This window comes from Solanum lycopersicum, chromosome 8 (assembly GCF_036512215.1).
Source record: "Solanum lycopersicum chromosome 8, SLM_r2.1".
Lineage (NCBI taxonomy): Eukaryota > Viridiplantae > Streptophyta > Magnoliopsida > Solanales > Solanaceae > Solanum > Solanum lycopersicum.
This window is the reverse complement of record NC_090807.1, coordinates 61,924,819-61,936,515: the sequence shown is the minus strand read 5'-3', so window position 1 is coordinate 61,936,515 and position 11,697 is coordinate 61,924,819. Positions and strand designations below refer to the sequence as shown.

At 28.1% G+C, this 11,697-nt stretch overlaps 1 protein-coding gene across 1 annotated transcript; it reads right to left on the bottom strand.

Moving 5' to 3' along the window:
• Window positions 1-3,827: 3,827 nt before the first annotated feature.
• Window positions 3,828-7,438, bottom strand: LOC138337821 (putative disease resistance protein RGA1). Its single transcript, XM_069288249.1, is given in 3 exon segments — window positions 3,828-4,234; window positions 4,236-6,406; window positions 6,787-7,438. Coding segments are annotated over 3 exon segments (2,859 nt in total). The 5' UTR covers window positions 7,214-7,438; the 3' UTR covers window positions 3,828-3,973.
• Between the last annotated feature and the right edge of the window lie 4,259 nt (window positions 7,439-11,697).

Sequence of the window (11,697 nt, the reverse complement as noted above, 5' to 3'; positions counted from 1 at the left end):
CGTGGGTAAACTTCCACGGCGGTGGGGTATATATTAATAACTAGTCTTGGAAACATGCGTTGCACGTTTGATCCCTACTATTACATAAAATTTATATAAGCCTAACTTTATAAATATAAAAATAATCGCATTTACTAATTAAGTTGTTAACATTCCACATCGATCGTCAAAAGATTGAATTCAGTCTCCTTGAAGATTTCAACATGCCTTCTCTCATTGCAAGCTCGATTAGTAGTAGTAGGAATTTGTACACAATATATTTTGTTTCTGTTGCAACAAAAGAATATATGAGTAACAAAGTGCTTCGTGTTATAAAATGAAGCTAAAATTAATACTACTGAAAGATAAAACCAACAGAAATATAGTGACAGTTAGAGATGTTTTTTTTTTTGTTTCTTCGAAGTGGGCAAAAGTCTCTTCATAATGTATAAAATGACACCATTTCTAGGATATGATTAAGTAAAATCAAAGAGTGTTTTAAATATGACATTAATTTCTTGAGAATGTGGAAAAGATTATATGAGTGTGGAAGATTAATGAGGAGATAGTCAAGGTGTATAGTATTAAACACATATTGAATAAAAATTAAACCTAGAAATTATTGACTTGCACTTTTAAACAATCTATTTACAATAATTCTGTAGTATTTTATTTGTAATATATTGTATCTGATGGAGAAATGAAAACTTCTTTTAAGAGCTTTTACTAATATTATAATTAATTGTTTTTACAACACTTCATTTTTGTATTTTATTGTATCAAAATAAGTGAATTATAAATATCAGATTTCTGTAAATGAAGAAAATATAATGGGATGATAAAATGTTAAAGTATATATTTAATGAAAGCTTTATTAAGAAGACAAATATGCAAATATTAATCTAAAAATTCAATTCTATATTGAGTTTTGAAGTGCATATCAATGACAAATAGTTTAAGTGATTTACCATTATCATATAGTGATTACATATTTATGATATTTATTCTTAAATATTTTTTCCTTTAAATATTTTATTGTAGTCATTGCTTAGTATTTAATAATACTACAATAATAATTAAACACTCTGAAAGTTTGAATTATTCTTATAATTAAAGTGAATGATGCATCAACCTGAAAAATGTACTAATCTACAAATAAAACTGTTGAGATATTTCTAGAAATTAAAATTAAAAAATGATCTATAATTTTAATTCATCTGAAAATTTGTAGTGATAATTTAAATTTTATATATAACCATATATTATATAACATTTGATTTGATATAGAGATAAAATAGTAATCCAATGGAGAATTAAAGTAAGCATTATGAGGAGCATTAAAATAGAAATTCAACTAATTATTAAATTAAAAATTTAAGGAGTAAAACATTAAATAACATGCAGAGAAAAAAAATTACAACTAACTTATTGTTTAATTAATATTAACAGGAAGAAAAAGGAATTACAACTAATACTTACTATTTAATTAGTATAATATTTAACTATAGTATATGGACAGACGACAAAATAATAATCCAACTTTGAAGTTTTGATGTTTCCATTTTTTATTATAGGAATTATTTTGGATTAAAGGGCAAAATGACTATTCATTCAACTTCTCAACTTTGGATATATATATATATATACATACATATATATATATATATATATATTAGAGTGCTGTAAAAAAATAAAAATATATTTGTTATTACAAAAATTATCGAATCACACCTTGTTTTGATGTGTTCGAATGATATTTAGTCATTCTTTATATATCCATCTTTTCACATATTAATTAATGAAAATATATGAATTCAATGCATTCTCTATTTCATATACAATATTTTAGCACTTCTTGTCCTTTTTTCTTTTGCATTCTTACTTCAAGGTCTATACATCAATATATTAATCAACACAATCTAGCTAGAATAATTTATACGATAAAAGTTGTGAAAATATAGAGAAACTGATAACTAACTTACCATCTCCCTCATCATTCATGCAAGCCGCAAGCCGTGAAGACCTTCTAAATCCAATCACATAGATAGAAATTAACCGTAAATCTGTGGAAGGAAGAAAACCAAATACATTGTTAGAGTGTGTCGATAAGAAAAAGAAGAAGAAACACATAAAGTCAAACAAAAATCAACAATGAATAGTGATATTGACAATTAAAAACTACAACAAACATATTATCAGAGTAACGATTAATTGCAACAAATATATTCTTACAAGCGAATAGTCTATACAAAAGAGATACAACTACAAATACGTCAAATAACTAAATAGATTGCCTAAAAAGGGAAGGGGTGAAAGAGTTGGAGGAACTTATAAAGAGAAAAAACTCTTGAAAATTTGATTATTTTCTCTCTTAACTTTTGAACTTTTTATAATATGATGCAACTTTAGAGAAGCTATTAGAAGACAAATACAATTGAAGTTAATATGAAAATATATAATATTTGTAACTGATAAGAAATCAAATATATTATTAATTAAGATTTAATGAAATTTATTAAATAAGATTGAGTATGATTAGTTTTTTAAATAATTAATAAAAAAAAATCTGAAAAAAGAAGATGGGAAAATGATTAAGGTATTGGAATTTGAAAAGTATAACTTTTGAAGTTATAAAGACTTCACATAAATGACATATTAAGTTGTTTAAAAAATTGAAACAATATTATTAATTCCAAGAAATTTAATTAATATATTTTTATTAATGTTATATGACTAATTTCATCCTTAAAGGGTATAAAATTTTAATTTTTGATAGATATTTTGGTAAATCTAACTTTGCACCAAAAAAAGCTTTCTCCTTTTTAATATAATATGATATATATTATAAGATAAATTTAATCAATTTACCAAGTATATAATTCATTGTTAGTTTGTGCTAATTATAACAGAAAGAAAATTGAAAGTCCAACGATTGCAAGCTTCCATTGTAAGTATTTTTGAAGCAACTACTTAGCATTTAATATAATGTTATGAATATAATTCATCTGAAAAATTGTATACCTTTACCCTGTAGGAGTAAAGGAGGTACACTTAAACGATAATTTTAACGGTTACAAAACTTTTGATTTCCTTTTGTCATTTAATTACAAATGTTCATTGTATCTAAAGATAAATTCATGTCATAGATGATAAGTTCTTCATTTTTAGAATATTAATTTTTTATTATAATCAATGTGTAGTATTTAATAGAAAATATAATAGCTTTTATTTATAAATAATATACATTTACATTTTTGTCCAAAAATATTATGATGTTATAAGGACATTTTTGTAATTCAACTTTTGAAGTAGAGGCTTCCCACTTATAATATAATATGATTCCGAGTATATTTAGTTATAGAGAATAAATGGAGAATAAACAGTACATCAAATATACCATGTCAAGTCCGAATAAGTACACTAGTTAGATATATATATATCAGCAAAGATGTCGAGATAGTTGGTGACAGAGCTTCATTTTATTTTTCGGTCCTGATTCTTTATATACTAATTTCTGGGTACGCGTTTAGCGTGTGTATCCCCCATATTATTTGTATATATTTTTAAAAATACTTGAATTAAATCAAAATGAATACTATCTAATTTTTACAAATTGCCATATATATAACTTGTGAAAAAACTTGAAATTCCGACTAATTAAGCCATGATACACAAATCAATTTTATCTCGAAACTTAATTTATGGCTTGTTACTTGTGCAAACAATAAAAACTTAGAAATTCTTTAATAAACTGTCAAAATCATCTCCAACATGTTGATAAATCACAACCTAAGTAATAATTTGATATGAATATCATATTTACGTTATTAAACTGTGAGAATATAGAGTTAGCTATAAAACTCATTCTGAATCTTTAATATGAAAAATTTCAAATATTTATTGTTACATAACCAAGAAAAATCAAGTATCATACAAATAGAGGTTACAAATAGTTGATTTGTTTCCAAAAGAAAAATGAGAAAATTACATCTAATCAGTAATCAGCAGATGAGGAATGTGAGCAATTTTGTACCAGTCTTGTTAGTTGCTGCAATCCCTCTGGTAAACGTTTTAGCATCTCACAGTATGTAATGGATAACTGTGTGAGTGAAGTTAAACCTTTCACCCCTTCCTCGGGGAGACTCTCCAGTTTGGGACAACAACTAATCTCCAGATGCTTCAAAGCATTGAGACTAGCCAGGCTGTTTGGCAGCTCTTTGAGATTGTCGAAGAAAGAGATTTCCAAGTATTTGAGAATTTGCAAGGCTTTTGAACATCTCTTCTGGGAGCGAAGTAGCTATGGAGTTAAGGCTAATGGCGAGGGAAGTAAGAGCCCTAAGATTATATATGGACCTCAAAACTGTTGCATCTGACTTGTCCCCATAAACTACCAATTTCTTGACAGAAGAAAGGGTCGGAATAACAAACACAGGACAACACCTAATTGTCAACTCTTCAAGCACGGGGAATTGCAGCAATCCTTTCAGATTATCAAAATCGTCTATAGTAAGTTTTCTCAGAGATGGAAACCTTCTTCTGGTTGGGAATCCAGAATCTTCAACATACTCCACCTCCGCAGACCCACTCCATAACTCTAGACTTTCTAGACAAGGCAGATCACCAAACGGTGGTAAGCATGAGCAGTTTTCACAACCTCTAATTGCAATAGAGACAACATTTTTCAAAACTGAGTGATTCATCCACTCTGGGAGACGGATTCCTCTGAAGCCAGTGATTGTTAAACAAGTCATATTGGAGTGTGGTTTGAGGGCTTCAAGCACTTCAACTTCTTCTGATTCATATCTATGTGGTCCTTTCCATTCCATGCTTAAAGAATGCAGATTTTCTTCTGCAGATAAATTGGCTTCTTTTGCATCCCTATCATTCTTCACTCTCTCAAGATGCGTGATTTCAATTGACCCATACAGATTCAGGTTTCGTAATTCACCAAGTGGACAACTTTTCCTCCTCCCCACTGCAAATCTACTTAGAGTCTTAAGGCATGTCAAAGATCCTATCCTTGGTGGCATAGAATCCAATTCAAAGCAAACATCAAGTAAAAGATTTCTGAGACTGCTAAGTTGACTTGTTTGATTTGGCAAACAACAAAGTGACCAGCAATTCTGTAGATTAAGAGTCTGCAGATTTTGAAGCTTGCATAACTGCTCTGGAAGACTACGCATGTTATTGAGAGAGAGGTTCAAGTATCTTAAATGTACTAGATCTCCAATGGAAGACGGTAAACGCTTAAGACTTAAATTACTTAGATTAAGCACCCTCAACGACACAAACTTTTGCAAGTGAGAAGGAGAGTAAGAAGACACCAATTTTGCGAAACCAATCAACATCATATGTGGGTTCCGTTTTACATTTATTTCACGGATATTGTTGCTTGATGCTCTTGCCGAAAATAGAGATGTTGCCAAATCATGGATGAGATCATGCATCTTGAAATAAGTTTTACCATCTTTAAATTCAATCTCTTGGAAAAAAGACCTCAAGTATAATTCATTCCTTACTTGATTACCTACATCCTCTAGCTCCAAGTTTTCTTTCGATAAAAGAAAACCGTGTGCCATCCAGAGAGAGATTAGATTTCCTTTTTCCATTACCGTGTCCTTTGGGAATACTGCACAATATGCAAAACTTTGTGTCAAATCAACTGGAAGATGATGATAACTAAGTCTCAGGGCAGGCAGAATAGAACTTTCATCTTGAGGCAGATTCCAAATCTCATTATCTCTCACATGTTCCCATTCTCTTTCTTGATCCACGAAGCGCAAAAGACCTCCAAGAGTCTTGGCGGCTAGAGGCACACCACCACTTTTTTTGACAATCTCCTTTCCGATAGCCACAAGGTTAGGATTTATTTTTTCTTGGTTCTCAAATGCACGTTTCATGAACAACAACCAACAATCTTCTTGAGACAGATTTGACAATTCATATGGTTGCAAAGTTCCCATAATTGATCCAACCTTTTTAAGACGAGTGGTGGTTAGAACAGAAGCACCTCGTGCTCCAACCTCTAAGACTGCTTTTATCTTATCCCACTTTTCTTGATTTTCATTCCAAACATCATCCAAAACGAGAAAGTATCTCTTTCCATTCAACCTGTCCTGAAGCTTCTTTTGAAGTGGAGCCAAATCCATGTGGTCACCAAGTGGGTTTCCTTCGATAGATTCAACAATTGCTTTTATCAACTTCTTCTCATCAAAATCTTCTGAGACACAAATCCATATTTTGGGATGGAAATGGTCAGTTACTCTCTGATCATTGAAGACCATCTGGGCAAGCGTCGATTTTCCTAGCCCCCCCATACCAAGTATTGGGAGGACCGAAAGTTGTTGGGCATTGTTTATCAGGATTTTCACTATCTCATCTTCCTCTTTGTCTCTTCCATAAGGTTCTGGTTCAGTTAAAACAAAACCTGTTTCAAGCAATATATGTTCACACGAGAATATGTTTAGCGAAAAACAGAGAGAAGATTTTTGCACTACAAAGAGCTGAGAATCAGGGGGAGGAGTTGAAAACATGATTGACTTTGAAAAATTGACATCCAAGTTAAGTTCAGTCCGAAACAACTGACTATGGATTTATCTGAGCTGGCTTACACCATGTATATATGTTTAAGAACTTCACTAAATAAATAAGTGGTAGAATTACAAATCTGTTTAGAATTGAGACAAACATTAGATTAGAAAAAAGTCCCTTGGGTCCATAAACACACATGAACTTGATAATAGCAAAAAAATGAATATAAACTAATTAAATTGTTGTAATTAATACTAATATATTTAAGATGAGCACCTGTTTCTCGTCTAGCAGCTTCTCTCTCTGTAGTCCTTTTTTCCAAATGAAACTTGCTTCGTTCTGCAGCAATTGCATCTAGTCTCTCCATTATCTCTTTCATCCTTTTCCCAATCTTGTAACGGAAAGCGATAGCCTTTGGATGATAACTCCCATATTTAGTCTGATTGAGTCTTGCTGCCTCAGTTTGACATTCATCCAAGATGTCATCAACTTCATATGCAGCAATATTGAGTTTCTGCAACCAATTTTCTAGTGGCTTGTCCTTCAGTTGCTTCTCCTGAGCATCTTCAAGCACAGCTTGGATCGTAGTAAACGTGCTTTTAAGATTTTCAAACTCGTTCTTAAAACCAAAAAACAATCCAAGTTCCTCTTGTATGAAAGAAGTCAAATTTTTCAACAAAATTTGAAGGAAAGCTTCAGCCATGTATGTGGAGGGAGGGTAGATTGGTGGAATTGTTGTGAATTATCAATAAATCTATAAGATCGATGTTGGAATGAAATATGAACAGCTAAAAGTAAGAGCACAAAGCTTTATAATTATTCCTTTACTTATTGAATGGGTAAATAAATAAATTAATGTTGTGTTGCATAAATATGTCTGTACGCAATTATTTTATTTTGAGTTTCACATGGGAAAAATTTTATTTTGTGAAAAGCTAACCTTTTGTCTGTTGTATGAGAATTTTAAATGTACAACATGGGACCCACACTTAAAACTTTTTCACATTAATTTAAACTTGAGAAAAGAGTCTGAAATACCCATCAATTTTGTTATTTAGAGCTGATATATCTTTGAAAGTGGCTTATATATATCCCTACTTGTAAACAAATGGCTCAGATATACCTTTTTCTTCTAACGGAAATGAAAAAATATAATTTTAATCTAAATTTTTATTATTTTTTTCTAAAAAATATAATCCCATATGAATAAATTTAATTCTCGTCAAACATATTTTTTTTGACTTTTTATTGTTTCAATGACTAATTTATAATTATTATTTTGATAGTCAAATTTATTTATTTTTCACTAATATTCTTGTAAAACTTATTGTAGATGACTAAATTTTTTCTTCGAATACGAAATTAAATTACAATACACACAAAAAAATAGTTTAATTTTTCACTCTCTTTAAACTAAGGAATGAAAGAAAAAAAACAAAATAAGAATAAGAAACTCAAATAATTATAATAAAAGAAGTCAAAAAATAGTTTATGTATGAAAAAAATTAAAATATACCTTGAACTTTGATAGAAGAATCATATATACCTCTAAATAATTTTTTTAAAAAAAATTAGAAGTATAAATATAAATTTAAAACTAATTTTTTAATTTCCGTCAAATTAAGGGTATATGTGAGTCATTTTATAACGACATGGGTATATATGAGCCGTTTGTATAACGGTAAGGGCATATATGAGCCACTTTTATAACGAGGGATATATTAGCTCCAAATGACAAAGTTAAGGGGTATATCAGACTCTTTTCTCGTAAACTTTTGTTTCTCATTCTCTTGTTCTCCTTTGTAGTCTTTTGTGTTTTTTTAAAAAAAATTAGCCACAATGTTTAACTATTTTATTTTTATATTATTTATTTAAGGAAAACTTAAAGTAAATGAAACGAGAAAAAATAGTTTTTTAGTGAGATTAAAGAAATTTAATATAGTGTAATTAAATAATTTTTGTGTTTGCTTATAAAAAGATCATACATTAATTTTTTAGGAGAATTTTTTATTTTATTATTTTATTAATAAATGATCTGTAATAATTTTGATTATACGTATAACCTTCTCTGAAGCTAAAAAAATTATTATAAATATTTTTTTTGTTCTCTTTGTGAGTACTCGTGTTTCTCTTTATAATAATTATTCTTTTTACTTTGTAATTTAATTTATATTTTTATTTAGATAAAATTGAAAGTGTTTTTTCATGTTCAAAATAACTCATAATTTAATTGATTATTTTATTTAAATAAAATATTAACAAGACATCTTTAATATATCAGCCTTAAATCTTTAATTTTTGTAAGAATATAGTAAAATCATTGGGAATTTTTATCAAATTTCTTAGTAATGATTAAATTCTTCGTAATGCATAATTTTTTCAGAGGATAATTTTATATTATTATATATTTTCGAGAAGTCCACAAAAAACAAATCGCAAGGAAAAAAAATAAAGTAATGAAAAATCAACTTAATTGATTTGTCTTGATTTTAACATTTGAAAAATAAAATTATTAAATCAATTTTCATTCAATAAAATATATTAAGTATCAAAGTTTTTTGATAGAAAATAAAATAAAATTTTATGAAGCACGGAGAAAAAAAGAGAGAAGAAGAAGATAGAAATAGGTGAAAGAGAAAAAAATGAAGCTTTAAGCATGTCATACAAGTATTGTCTGCCGAGTAACATTTCTACCTCTCACAAAATAAAATTTTAGCCGCTATATATACTTGTGTGAAGCCTTTTATAAGCTGACATGAAGGAGCTTACGAACCCCATATGTACAATCTTTTTCAATATCTTCCTCGAACTTGTATAAGGAGTTAATATCTTAGATGTTCACTCAACTTCGAATAATTCACTTAGAAAATCACTCAGATTTGAGTTAACTTCGAAAGTCACTCAATTTTGTTTTATAACCTAAAAATTACTCAACTAATTTTACTTAGAAAGTCAGTCAATTATTTTAAAATGAAATTTTTTATTAAATTTGGCTGAATACAAAAATAAAATAAAATTATAAGCTGCTTTTAATTATTTTATTAAATTTTGTTGAAGTATAATATTTCTTTATACCTATCTTTTAAATAAAAAGTAATAAGAAAAAAGGCACTGTGCTGCCGTTTTTATATTATTTCTTTTCAATTCCAACTTCTTTCTTCTTTTTTGGAATAACTAACTTTTTAACATGTTTTCCCTTTTTCTAAAATAAATATCTTATTATTTTTTTAAAAAAAATAGTTTAACATAAAAATAAGATTTTATGAAAAAAAATATTTAAGTTGATCGGATGTCTTTTTAAGTGAAACAAAAATAATTGAGTTACTTTTGAATTATAAAGAGAGTTGAATGACCTTTTAAACGAATAACTCAAATATTAGTGACTTTTGACTTTAAGATAGAATTGAATGACTTTCTAACAAAATAATTCAAAATTGAATGACTATCAAAATGAATTATTTAAAATTAAGTGATTATCTGAGATGTTAACTGGTAAAATAAGACCCAAACCCAAAATTTGATTGTCTCTAGGTGTAAGGTCAAACTTTAATTATGGAAGGTGTGTTGTAATAATTATTCCACCATGGGGCGGCCATGTCTCTCAATTGGAGTATTTGGTTTTATTTTTCAATCCAATAACTAACAGTTGCTTTTGATTTTAAACATTCTTTCGGCGTATATGGGCATCTCTTTTATGGTGGGGCAATTACTAGATTTTTTTTAAAAAATATTTTTTAAATCATAATACATAAATATATTTTTTAAATTTGATATTATTTTATATTTATAGTGTTCAACTATAATATGAACAAGTAGACACTTAAACTTGTATAGAGTCGAACAAATAAACGTGTACATGCTTCATGGAAATTGTGTCATAGGTGGTGTTTCATATATATATCATATATTATTATAAGTGGGAAGATTTTAAGTTCAAAGTTGAATTACGAAAATATCCTTCACCAATTTTTTAAATTAAAAAATCTTTTATTAATTTTTAAAATCTATCTATATATATTATACTTTATATTATATAAAGGAGAAGCATGATGTGGCATGTCTCTAAAGCCAAGAATAACATTTATTTATTTTTCTCAAATTTTTTATATTTATTTTTAAAGTATATATATATATATATATATATATATATATATATATATCTTAATTTGAATCAATGTGTAACATAATCAAGTCTGTGAATAGAAAAAAAAACGGTTCTATTAATTCGAAGATTCTACTCTATGTAATAGGAAGAGACATCCGTTTACTTTCAAAATTTTTGTAACTCCTAAATACTAATTAACAAATAGGCTTCTGTATCTCCTAAATACTAATTAACAAATAGGCTTCTGTATCTCCTAGCTCAACTACTGCTTACCCCCATTAATTAGCATTTGAATTAATTGGTAATTAACAATTAAAAATTAGAAATATAAGAAAGAGGGGATGTCACTCCCAGATTATTTCTGGAAAATGAATAACAAGAAAGACCATCAAGCTTTGAGGTATGTTTCCTGACTAGCAAATCTATCTCTTTGTTTTTTCTTTTTTAACTTATTTTTATTATAAACCTTAAATTTTATGTAGAAGCGAATAATATTTCTATGATATATATTTAGATTGTTTTGAACGATAGTATGATTTGTAGACGATTTTCTTACATCTCACCTTTATAGAATATCAAATTTGATTATACGCGATTTTATTGTAATCATGAATGGATAGCTAATTGCACTTTCAAGCGAGCACCTTATACTTGATCTATCATAACTAAGAAGGTATTATATTTCATGATAACTTTTTGTACTTATAAAAGCTTTCTAAATAGTTTAAAATATTTCATTGACTAGCTCAAGATGTCGATACGCCGCCAGATTGACCATTTTGTTATAAGCATGGTAGTCCTCTTTCTATTATTTTTGTCAAATATTACGAATGTTGAGGTTTTATTCAAGAAAAGTAATGATAAGTTTTGTTTCATTGTTATGTTGTTTATTATCTTAGGATAGTGTACAATATGCATACTTTATGCACATTGAATATTACTTATTTTTCTTTTGAAGTTACTAATCTTAATATTGTCATTCACACAGAGTTGGTGGCCACGAGGATTTTGCAAAAAAAGTGTTGTCCTCAACACTTTTACTACAATGATTTAAGATTCCATTACAATATAATATTATTGTA